Source organism: Lineus longissimus, chromosome 17 (genome assembly GCF_910592395.1).
Source record: "Lineus longissimus chromosome 17, tnLinLong1.2, whole genome shotgun sequence".
Taxonomy (NCBI): Eukaryota; Metazoa; Nemertea; class Pilidiophora; order Heteronemertea; family Lineidae; genus Lineus; species Lineus longissimus.
The window spans coordinates 5,417,730-5,431,076 of NC_088324.1; the positions used below are offsets into that span (position 1 = coordinate 5,417,730).

Sequence of the window (13,347 nt, forward strand, 5' to 3'; positions counted from 1 at the left end):
TCATCATTAACCTCTTCAAGTTCCCCATCTGCTGGATGCGGGATCACTGGGTCGTCATTCCCGTCCGGATGAAGTCCACTTAGTCTCCACCCACTGACTATCACTTGGAATGCCACTGTTTCCCAGGCGAGACTGATCATACGTACTACTTCCTGGCGGGAAATCTGATCACAGTGTCCATCATCTTCGGTATGTCCAATCTTCCAGGCTTTCCACACCAATCTGAGATGACATTTAAAACTGCGATTTACAGTTAAGTCCAAAGGTTGCAAAATTGAAGTGCATCGTCCAGGAATGAACGAATCCTGTCCATTTTGCCGCGGAATTTCCTCCGTAAACAGATGATGTCTATGGGCAGGGTAGCGATCCAAGATGAGGAGAAAGGTTGCTCCGGCAATAAATGGCACAACAATGGCTTGCAACCATTCGATCAATGACTGATGTCTTGCCCAGCCATTCGGAGTACCTGTAACCTAAGATTAAAACGTTTCGTTTAGAAATAAAGAATAAATCGGTGCAATTCATGAAAATGTATGACTCATTCTCCGATTGTATTGTTGCTCAGCCAGCTGATAGCTTTGGGAAATGGTTTCAAAGATCAACGTACTGCAATGATTCTAAAAATAGAACAGGATTCGTAAAAAGACCATTAAACACGAGGAGCAGGCAGATCATAGAGCTAGCTCCATTGGCAGTTGAAGATGATATGGTCATCTAACAGCTAATAAACCAGGATTAGTTAATGAAATAGTTTACTTACTCGCACGTTCTGGGGAGCATGGGCTCGCAGTTCTGCAATAACTTCGCCTTCAGCATCCAAGCCCCTAAAGTTGACCTCAGCTGGTAGTTTTCGTCCATCGCTGGAGACGGCCAAGGTTACCGTGCATCCAATCTTCCCGTTCCCTCTTGAGGATCTGATGTCGATCGAATGTGATCCTGTTGTAGCCATTGTGGTTTTCGGCACCATGTCAAAGTTGACAAATGTTTCATCCATGTTGATGATCACATGGAAATTTCCATTTTGGATGATTTGAGACGTTTCCCTACGATAGACGGCCGCTATTTCCATAGCGTTGTCGGGGAGGGTTCGCGTGTCCTTATTCTTTCTTCGATGGCTTATTCTTTTTCTGAAAGGAAAAGGAGACCACTTTTAGCTTTGAAAAACGTAGCTTACTCCCCCATTACTGTCCATTTCTTGGTCATTGGGCCCATTATTCCATTATGGCAGAACAAAAGTTGTGAGAGAACCCAACCCAAGTGAGATACCAATTTACGAAATTGCTTCGTTGTTTTTACCTTTCTTTGAATCGGGTCAGCCAGTGATCTGACGCTCGGAAATCCTGATTGCGAGGCCTTTGCGCTCTCGTCTGCTGCCTTTGTTCCTCCGTCAGATTAGTCCACCATTGTCTGTATTCTCTGGCTGCTTGTGACTGGAGATCGATCCCGGATACTGGAATTCCATGCTGGCGGCGTTGAATAAACCAGTCGTTGAGCTGATTTTCCATGTCTGCCCAAAACGCTGAAAAGGACAAACGGTAGGCCTATCAAGCAGACGGTGAAGGGATGAATCGGAGGGGGAGAAGAGTAGAGTATGCCTGAAATCTAAGAAGAGTCCCTGAATAATGTCGAACTATGGATAAAACCTCATTTCACAGTGAAAGCCTGAACTCACTGTCGCGCTTTTGCGCCGCGTTTTCATCGAGGCGCGGAAATCAATTGTTATTCATTAGGTGAACAAAGGATTCCCCGCCCGGCGGTAAAAATGCGGCGGAAAATCGCGTCAGTGAGTACAGGCCTTAATCTTATGGGCCTACTTCACTTAAAATTGTACATCTTTCGTAAATTCCTGACAAAAATGCGTTACCTTGTTCATCATTGCCATGCTGCCGAATCCTCCGCCGTCTCCTCTCAATTTGGGTGCACCTGTCGCGGCGTTCCGACATCTCTTCATACTGGTCTAGCCATCTTGAGAATGTCCTTGGATGGATGCGGTGATGTACGGCAAAAGAACGACAAGACCGGGCATGCGCAATGCCCATCGCATGGTGCAGCCTAAAAGTATCCACGTAGTCCAAACGCTGATTCAAGCTGTAGCCATGAAGATGTCTCCTTTCTTGGCCTTCGTTAGCCGCACCATTATTACCTCCGTCGTCACCACCATCACCATGCCCACCATTACCGCCACCATCACCGTCATCACCGTTATCCATCGAATTCACGACCCAAAATCCAATGGCAAAGCAAAAAATCCAAAACAAACGCATCTCGTCGATTAATAAATCGAACCTCTGACAAAAACATCAATGAGTACACAAGAACTGTCCAACTTCTCTTATACTGTTTTGGAGAATACGTAATTGTTATGTCACTGAGGTCATCCGTAACCTCACCCGATTAGGCCTAGTGTAATTCTTTGCCAGGCTCTGGGGTGTGACAAGGAAGTCGACAGAACAATTATAATATTGATCCAGGGCATTCTGTTTCCGACCATACCCCACCCCATTTTATTGGACTTAGGATTTTCTGATGATTTTCCGGGTTCAGGAATGGGACAGGTAAGTGGGAGATTAGAGTAATTTTACAAGTTGAGGTGAGATTAGGTCATAAAATACAAGATAAAATTCTTTGGTCAAACCATCGGACCCAGGGGACTTATTATTTTGCATACTTTTTAGTGCTACTAGAATTTTTTCAGCGGTAATCGGACCTTCACAAAAATTGGCTTCATTGGAAGATAATTCTGGAATGTCAGACAGAAAATCATTCATAAGGTCGTCATCAATTTCTTCTTTTGTAAATAGTTTGGCATAGAAGTTGCGGAAAGCATTAATGATAGAATAATTATCCCGTAAATCTTTGCCATCAGAAACGATATGTTTTATAATTTTTTTTCATTGCGATGCCTTTCTCTGATAGCAAAGAATTTTGAAGGTTTTTCCGAGAAGTCTAATGAATTACATTTTGAACGAATGAAAGCGCCTTTTTGTTGTTGGGCTTGTAATTAAATTTGTGTGCGAATAGAGACAATTTGGTCAATGAAATCAGAAGCCAGAGTCGCAGGCATTTTATGTAGGTTTGAATATTTTTTCGTAAGAGAATTGATGACGTTACGAGTGACGTTTGTCTTCTTCTTACAATAGTTAATGACATAGGTATTAATGTCACTTTTTAAAACATCCCAGTTGTTAAGTGTTAATATAAAGGACGTCATTTTAGACTTTCAAAATTCAGTGAACCTTGTTGTAAAATTGTGATCCTTAAGAATAGAATTATTTAATTTCCAGTAGCCTGGGCCTAACGGGATAGGCTCAGATGGGGATAATGAAAACAATACAAGATCGTGGTCCGTGTCGGACTTGGCTGAGGGGCTGACCGACGTATCTTGAACATTATTGAGCAGTGATTTTGAAATATAAAAACGATCTAATCTACAATGCACTGAGTTATCGCTTGAATGCCAGGTCACACTAACTGAATTTGGGTTAAGGTGACGGAAGGGATCAATGAGATCAAAATCTTTACATAGGGTAGTGCATTCTTTGGACCCAACCGTGCCTTTACTTGGGTTTCCACCGACTTTGTCAACTTTAATATTCATGACACAATTCCAATCCCCTCCTAAAATAATCTGCCTGCTTGTACTTAAATACAAATAATGTAAAAACTCCACCCTGGCTTTAGAATCGCAAGGGGTGTAAACATTAACTAGGCGTAGTTTTTTGCTACCAATTGTAGTATCTAAATATATAAGTCGGCCATCAATGTCCAAATCAAATTTGTCAATTTTAAAAGCACTTGAAAATATTAAAATAGCTGTACCTGTGCTTTTGTGAGAGGAAAACGACCAAAATGCTTTGCAGTGAAATATGTGTTCAATTTTCTTGGCGGCAGACAAGGAATGAATATTAGTTTCTTGTAAAAAAAGGATATCTACACCTTGTTGGAGGGTAAAGTTAGATATAGATATTTGTTTTTGAGTGGAGCTTAAACCACGACAATTTAGGGTGCCAATGATTAGTTCAGACATTATGAAATATAAATTTATAAAGAGAAAGGGAAAAACGTTCAAACTCCCGAAGGAGACAAATGGATACCGTAGTCCATTTTCGTTCCATGTCGTATTCCGTAGATTGTGTACCGCAGTCGTAGTCCATTAGAAAAGATAGTGTTCTAAACAGGGTAATCCATTTTCATAGTCCGTCAATATTCGTTTCACAACTATCGTCTTGGTTCAACATGCCGATCATACACCTCAGGGCGGCGATTTCTTCTTCTGGAACCACACACTCTTGCGGAGAGGCGCACTCGATGGTTTCTGGTATCTGTAGTTCTAGGGAATCGGCCATTTGCATTGGTGTTGCACGCTGCTTCTTGTTTGATATTACGGGGGGGGGGGGGGGTTCCTCTGGAGCATTCCTTTTCTCGTTTTGTGGGCCGTTAAACAGATCTTGCGACGGGTTGTATATTTGTGATGTTATCGTTACGGCTTATTTGGTGACATGTCGATGTCTTCTTCTTCACTATCTTCAATGTCTGGGTCGTATAGTGGGAGAGGGGGTTTCGGTCTTAGGACCTCTCTCACGGCATTCGCGTAGCTCCAATTTTGTCTTTTAAGTTCTGTTTTGCACTCTTGTCTAGTATGTCCGATAGTGTCGCACTTTAAACAAAGGGGTAGTCTACCTTTACATGTGATAAACATTGCATAATCGTCTTCGGTTCTTACTTTATGAGGTATTCTGGCCTTCGAGCGGTCGCTTACTATCATTGTCACAGTGCGGAGACCTGAGCGGATTCTCAAATCCTCAACACATACTTCTTCGTTAAAGACTGATAACACCTTTCCAAAGTCTTCAAATAATTCCCATAAAAAGTCATTGCTAATGAACAAGGGTAGCCAATGAACTCGAAGGTGGGAACCTGGGTGGTTCAATTCTTAGCAAGAGGAAACACATGTATAAATCCACAAATGTGATACCGTATTGGCAAGTATTGGCTAGAAACTATTACTACACACTAGATCATAAATGCATTAAGTTAGTCCACAAGTGACTAAATGATAAACACACTGAAATATATTGCAATCTCAAGCTTTTGAGCATATCATCATGGCGATGTATCTGCTCAGTGGCCAAATGTTCCTACTTTTCACGTCACGTCAGTTTGACGTCACCAGTGGAAGCTGTCCCAAATAAACTTTTGCTAGTTTGCCCGATAAATGAAAATAAATCCCTGCGTTGGCTGATCGCCGGCTTGATCGTAGTAGGTTCAGTGATATTGTTGACTAGCATTGCCTTAAACAATTTGGTATGGTTCGGTACCCGGTAAATAATGTCATGGCGCTGATTATCCAATGACATTAGTAGTTTTGTGAGTCGGGCACATTCCTCATGGTGTCTTTCACACTGTGGGAGAAGGCTAATGATCTCCGAATCAAGCCAAGCGATTGCAAATGAATGCATCCAGTATGAGGCCCCGTTACCCAAGGCTCCGACATGATATAGGCCAGCGCCATAACCAGCTAGGGCGTAATATAGGTGTTCTTCGTGTTAAGCCGCTAACGAATGGTAGAATCAGCACCATGAGGGCAACCAGGAGAAGTTGCCTGACTCCGCCCATCGTCCCAGCCATCTGGAAAGAGAAGAGGACATTGGTATACTAGGCGCAGAGGGAATCTTTGTATTCACCAACCTTTGCCTTATCAAAAATATCATCTGTATTGACCCAAGTACAACAGCTCATTGGATATCCACCTCCACTTTCCTCTACACTGTGTCGCATTCTTATGTTGCCTTTGGCCAACCAATTTCTCTATTTCATGGACTTTGCCTCGTCTGGTCGGCTTCAGAGGAACAGGTTCTGTGGTGGTGGGAGCATCAACTACTGACTTGTCATCACCAGCAACCGAGAGAGGCCTGTCCCCCATGGCAATTTGGTCATTGGGAACAGTGACAACGTCATCTGCTGGTGGCACAGGTGAGTTATCCGGAAGGACATCGCGCACATTAGGCTGGGCAAGGGGATCAGTCCATACTTTAAGGCGATCTGAGTGAACAGGTGCCTTTAAGCCTTTTGCCTTGCATGGTCCGCAATTGGTATGAGCTATTTGTGTTACCCACTAATTTGTCAATCAGGTATGGTCCATGCCATAGATGTTGGAGTTTCCTACTCAAGTGTCGTTTGTGGGCTGGGTGATATAACCAAATTTTGTCATTAATCTTGAACACAGGAACCTTCGCTCGTTTGTCATATTGCTGTTTTTGCTGAGCTTGAGCATTGGTTAGGTTTTCAATTGCCTTTGGTTGGGCTATACGAAGCCTTTCGATCATTCTGTCCAGGTGCTGCTGCGGTTTCTCAATTGCATCCCTAGACTCAAACAATGCAACATCTGAAGGAAGCCTTGACATCCTGCCGTACAAGAGATAGAAGGGGCTTAACCTGTGGAGAGGCATGGAGTTGACCTAGAGGTAAATAGGATTGGGTCAATATACTCATCCCAGGTGAGTTGGTGAGCATCCACATACATGGATATGCCTTGGATCAATGTGCCATTAACCCTTTGAACCCCGGGGCCCAAGCCGCGACCCCCCAGCCACACCCTGGGCCCCCAGCCGAAAAATGCTGTAAAAAGAAAACATTCATTTTTCACTGTAAAAAATGGTTTTATGAGCCATTATACTGTAGAAAATGGTGAATAAACTGTCCTACCTTACTTATCTTGTCTTTTTCTCACTTTACCTCCAGTATTACACCTTTGAGTGCCAGTCTTTCCAACAGTTCTGATTTCCAGTTCCGATGCACAAGAATTTTTCACAGTATGAACACCAAAAGACAGTCTTTCTCCTTGGAGGCAAGTCCTTGTATGCCCTATTTGGACTTTGGAGTCTAGCCCTTCTGTGCTTCTCACTACACACAACACACCTATTATCCTGAGTAGCATGGGCAGGTCTCTCTACCACATGAAGTCCAACGTTTTGAAAACGCCTTTCCTCGTTCCCTCGTGCTGGCCGAACAGGGACGGGACGAACAAAGTCTCCCACAAGAAGGTTGCATAACTTCTCAACAAACTGCAGAAATGTTTGTGTCCTCATGCCATCCCTTTGATGTGGTCTATAGAATCCAATGAGAACATAAGTATTGTAGGTGGCCCACATGAAAAACTTTATCATTAGGCGGCGAGGCCACTTGTAGTGGCGACGGCTTTTATGAAGTCTCGTCATCTGATCATTTTTGTCCGTCCCACCCATATACTTATTGTACATAACAACAGCTTTGGGGCTTGGCACTGCAACTCTCCTATGCTCTCTTGCATCATACCTTTGAACATGCTCAGGAGGGTCACTAATGAACTGTGATGTTAGAAAGTAAATGGGCCTGCTATCCCGCCATGTGATGCAAGCAACCTCACCATTGTTCTTCATGATTGATTCTCCTCGGGCCATTTGATTTTTTTTCTTGATAATATCCTTTGGAAAGCCTGCCCTGTTTGTTTGTATGGTTCCCACATACCCTATCCCACACTGCCTTTTCAAGTATTGAGCAAGTTCTATCCCTGAATAGTACCTGTCACAATAAACCCTGTAGTTCTGGTCAGTGAATGGCCGAAGGAGACGGACAACAAGATTTCCTGTAACCCCCAAATTGTCAATAGCATTTGCATCATCACGGGCTCCAGTGTAGATTTCATCATTACAAATGTATCCATTCTCACTGTCACAGACCAAGAATGACTTTATTCCCCACCTGACTGGCTTATCTTTTATGTACTGTCTAATCGACAAAGAATTCTTGGTGGGAATCATCCCTTCATCCAGCGAAAGATCCTGCTCTGGTTTGTAGTAGTGTTGGAACTTTTCAAGCACTATATTGAAGATAGGCCTTGTCTTATAAATCTTGTCAGTCTTATCTAATTCAGGATCATCCTCATTTACACAGTGAAGGAATGACCAAATTGCAAGAAATCGATCACGTGTGAAGATCCTGTTGAAACCTGGGGTGATTGTTAGATCATTGTCCTTCTGCCGCCAATAATGTTCATACCTTGTCTTATGCACCAACATCTCAATAACAACCCTGCAACCAAAGAAAGCCTTCATTTCTTCCAGGGTGACAGGGTAATATGACTTTGCATAGTAATGGTCAGGCTTTGTTGCCTTCACACGGTTAGCCTGACGATTAGTTTCATCCACCAAAAGTTGCCACAGTTCTGGGGGCCAAAGTAATGAAAACCAGTCCAGAAAAGAACCTTGATCATCAGTGACATTATCAGGAATGTTCTTAGGCCCACAAGCTTCATTTGGACTAAAATCATCATCAACAAACCCTGTATTATCATCAATCCACAAATAACGAGGAGCTGCAGCACGGTTCCCCCTATTGGCAGCACCTCTGGGACGACCCCCACCTCGACGACCTCTGAGACGGCCCCTATTTTGAGCAGGCTGTGGAGGCTGTGCATTATGTACTACAGGATCGTCAGAATCACTACTACCTGCATTGGCAGCTAAATCTGGCTCAGATTCACTTTCAAAGTCACTTTCATGACGATAGTCAGAGTCAATATCGTCCTCATCATCATCTAAATCTATCATGTCCCTTACCTCCTCTGCAGTCAGCCTCCTACGCATCATTTTTGGTCAAATTCCACGGAAAAACTTGCAAAATAATCGGAAGATATCACTTGCCGAAGAGCATATGAAAGCTGATCGCGGATTGGCCGAAATCACCGCTTAAAATAGCTTTGTTTACATGATACACGTGGTGGCCGGGAAACCGGCCTGGCGGGATATAGTAGAATAAAGTCATGGCCGGGAAACAGGCCCCGCGGGTTCAAAGGGTTAAACTTCTCCGTGAGACCATTGCACTGAGGCCGAGAGGAAGATGTCAGGTGATGTTCAACATCCAATATCCTACACAATGATTGTACTAATTCGGACAAGAAGTTTGTGCCCCGATCGCTAAGTAAGACCTTCATGGCCCCATGACGGCAGATGATAAGGCGAAAGAGGACATCTGCTACAACTGGGGCCTCAATCGTCTTACAGGGCACTGCCTCTACCCATCGGGTCATGTGATCAGTCAGGACAATTATGAATCTATTGCCTTTCTTTGTCCTTGTGATTGGTCCCACACAGTCAATCGCCACCCTATCAAATGGGGCCTCAGCCGGGGGTAATGGCTGAAGTGGTGCCCGCCTATTTGTCTTGGGTGTCTTCCTGGTGCAACAGGACGCACATGTGCGGACGTAATGATCGATGTCAGCCAACATCCCCACCCAGTAGAACCTAGCCCTAATTTTCTGGTATGTTTTCTTAGTAGAGAAATGGCTGGACAATATGTGGTCATGGGAGGCCCAGAAAGGGCCTATGGAGATTCAGATGGCCCTGGATGCTGGGGCTTTTGAGCTTGTGCCAGAACGACCACGACACTACACAATCGATCTTTTATTCCAAGCTATTGTTGTCATGAAAAGTGGCGACAACATTTTCTGAAGCAGTGGCCGCTGCTTGCGGTTCTTCGGGGTACAAGGAATCACCCAACTGAGCAGCCTGGATAGTACTATCTAAAGTTGCCACGTTTTGTGACATAACAAAATTCTTCAGGGCTGGACGCAGGTGTAACGTTTTGGGCTGGCTACTCAGCCGGTGAGTCCTTGCCCTCCCTCAGCCCGATAGAAGAACTGAGGTGGACTTTGTGTGGGAAATGATTGAATTGTGATAAAGCCTCGTAGTCTGAAGATGAAAATGACTTGAACACTGGATGATGTGCAGATGATACTTTTAATATTTTGAGTAGGAGCTCATCCAAACAGGGGTTCCTCTGTTGGTGGCTATTCCTGAACTGAGAAACCTTGCACAACCAACAGCTGGCTAGCAACGCCAAAACACATTCAAATTAAATCGTGTAGGATATGTACATGATGTAAGAGTTCGATTAGGCCTATGATTACGTCTTACAAATAGTAGGCCACATGTATGAAAACGTGCATTAATTGTGGTAATACTTTACATTGACAAATGCTTATAAAAGAACATCAGAGAATCAAGGCCAGGCAACATGCCACCCCTCAACGAACAAGACCTTGTCCTCAAGGTCAAACAAAGTCCATTTGGCAACAACGTAAGCTACTATGGTAGGGAGTGTCACTGGGTTATTCTACCTTTTTGGACAAGAAGAATAAATATAGTACACCTGATCTTAGATATAAAAAAAATGCCAATCGTCCGGTAGATGGAATGAGGGCATTTTTGGAATGGTTGAAATTTCTATAGTCACCAGTTGGCTTTAATTACCACTCAAAGAACAACTTCTTCATTAGTGGTGTACATCAACAACCTTCGTAGTCCAATCATTGATAAAAAATTCCACGTCGTCATGGGAAAAATTGTGCGGGGACAGCACATGACCATATACAGAAATCTCCCACGCAAAAGATGCATCTCCAAAAATGTGGGAACAATACTCCCGGACACAGTCATAAATGGTTGAATTCCTTCGTATGTTTAATGTCCCTCCGAGCTTAACTTTGTCGGAATGCTTATATGTCCCATCATGAGATATTGGCACAATGCAAACGTCCAATCTGGAATGGTTTTCCTCGTCTAGAGCACTCAAATCTCTTGAACTTTGAGAGCTGATGTCTGAGATTGTTCGATCACTTTCACGTGATAAAGATTCTGAATATCCAATTGGTTGAGATGGTTTTCGGTGTTTGGAAATTGGTTGGCTGGGGGATGGTATGGGAAATACTTCTTGATGATCAAAATGATAATATTGAATGTTGCTCAGTAGGAAACAAGTGAAAAATCTTACGGTATGTGCTAGGTTTTCTGACTGGACGAACTGAGTGACCTCCCTTCTTCACCTTGGGAAACAGTACCTTCCATCTTTCCTGGCCATCCTTGGTAACTGCCTGGTCCTTATTTCCGTTTTCATTGCAGTGCAAGGCTGCTACACGGAGCCTGAAATGAACCGGGCTGAATATTCACATCATTCTGCAGATGATAAAGTATGATCTATCCTGGTTAACATTGCAGTTATCATATGAACAATGACTTACCTACTCTCCATGCCCTCATCACTGAAATGAATCTGTTTCGGTGCAAAATGGTTGATCCCGCTATGGAAGGCCTCCAGTCCAGATGTCTGTTGACCACACGAAATCTTCCTCACGTCTTTGACAAACCTTGGGTGCGGTGATTAACTTTGTCAGCTGTGTTGGGACCTTTGTCCCTGAAAATACAGATGATACAGTAATACACTATATCTCAGTAGCATCATGCTCAACCTACTTTTCTCAGGGAAAATGAAGGAAATCCAAGAACCCTAAAAAAGCAAACACACTTTACATGATTTAGGGTGAAGTAACTTAATTACCTGCAGTCAGCCACTTGTTCTTCCTTCCCACTCTCCCATGACCACACCTGGGGAACAATTCTCCATGTCCTCTGTGAACATTGTGCACATGGTTGTCCAGGGAATGCCACTTGGCAATGATCAGGTCTGACTGGCCCTCTGGAGTGTTGGAGGCAACGGAGTAGAGGTGGTTTATGATTACCTTGCACCACTCTGCCGCCAATTCACACCCCTTCTCCCGTGATAATTTCAGCAACTTCTTCTTCAAATCTGAAATATATACAACATGTGTCACCTACATTTTACAAAACTTGGGGGGGGGGGGGGCTACATTGCAACTAAACTATGCCCTCGGTACTCAGCCACTCACAATGCCTCATTCAACCTCAATCCAGATGTCTTAGCATCTCATCATAACATGGTCTTGTTTATTTACAATACAAAATTGACAAAAATACTCACTTTTGGCTAGGTGCCAGGCATCAAAGAAGTGTGCTGTACCCTGCAGATTTTTTTTTGGAGCCATTTCTGAATCATAACATGGCGATCGGTGATGATTTTATCAATTGAAATGGCCCACTCCTCCAGGAACTTGATACACCAGATCAGCCCTTTCTTTTCCATATGGACTGAAGATTTGACCTCTGTGCTCTGAAGAATTATAAAAAAGGCCGGGTCTATTTGGCAAGCCGCTCGCCGAACAGGCATCTTTTTTTGTCCTGTTTGGAGAGCCGCTTGCCAAACAGCACTAAAAAGCCACCCTGTTCGGCCAGCCGGGCTTGCCAAACAGAGCAAAATTTCTTTCCTGTTTGGCAAGCCGATGAATAAACCACGCCTACTCATGAATATGCATAATGGCATATTGATCTGAAAATGGTCTGTTACTGCGGTTTTTCCTTTAGAGGAACCAAATTCCTCTGAAGCGAAATGACGGCAATGGCACTCGATTGCCGAGTGCGTACGTTCGATCATTGAAGTTTTGTACATAATCTGAAAACCCTTTTGTGCGTAATTTGAAAATACTGACAGATGCACAAGGTCTCAGATAACCGAATCATGGCCCCGGTGTCAGCAACCTTGTCCCCAGGGATTCTCGTGTCATTTTACATTGGGATTTCTGCTCATGTGTTACACTGGGTACGAGGTTACAGTGTAATTTCGAAATTTTAAAGGGGGTACTATAGGCAGCAGCAAGGAAGGCAAGTTACACCACAGCACGCATCTCCTGTCTCATATTATGCACTGCTGCAGTCATCGGTTCATCCTTTTTGAAGACAGGCTTATGTCAACTTCAATCATGAAGTTTAAAGTTGGCACACATTTCATTATGAGGAAGCCATGCACATTTTATGATGCATTCATTGACACTGGACTTGAAAGTGGGCTTCATCTTCAAAAGGCATCTTTCCGTCAATCAGCACAGCAAGGCAAAGTGTCTGATAGAGATTTTCCGAGTGAAGGAAGACATTTCCATTGTAATGGTGGGAATAGGTCGGCTTTAGAAGAAGTGAAGAGTTGGGCGAGTCATAAACGAAACAAGATTAGATTCAAATAAAAGGAATAAACTCTTTATTTATAAAGCTAAACAGCAAATTTCTATGATAAACATATTATTCCAAAAAATTGTATGAAAAGTGATATACTGGATCCTCTTGCCGGAGAGGTCCGCCTGTCAAATTGTTTAGTGTACATTCTGGGGACCACGATGGACATAAAGGCCTACCGTGGGTAGGCGTCATTTTTGAAGTAGCGATTATTTACATGTCAATACCTTTCTATTCCTATTGTTGGACTTCACCCAACATACTGGCAGTCTAGGCCTTGTGGTCACTGACCTAGTCGTATTCTGTTGTATAGCCAGACGTCGCTGGACACTATGGTGATGGGTGAATCGGCATGCATGCAGGGCTCATGCTGGTTTGTTGTGGATGATTTTACAAAGGTTGATACAAAAAAACGAAGACGACTTTATAGCAAGAATACTGATAGTGTATT

General features: G+C 43.4%; 1 protein-coding gene across 1 annotated transcript; it reads right to left on the reverse strand.

Moving 5' to 3' along the window:
• Positions 1-6,743: 6,743 nt before the first annotated feature.
• LOC135500975 (piggyBac transposable element-derived protein 4-like) lies at positions 6,744-8,627 on the reverse strand. Its single transcript, XM_064792695.1, has one exon. It carries the CDS (start codon positions 8,625-8,627, stop codon positions 6,744-6,746), a length of 1,884 nt encoding a protein of 627 aa, XP_064648765.1.
• Between the last annotated feature and the right edge of the window lie 4,720 nt (positions 8,628-13,347).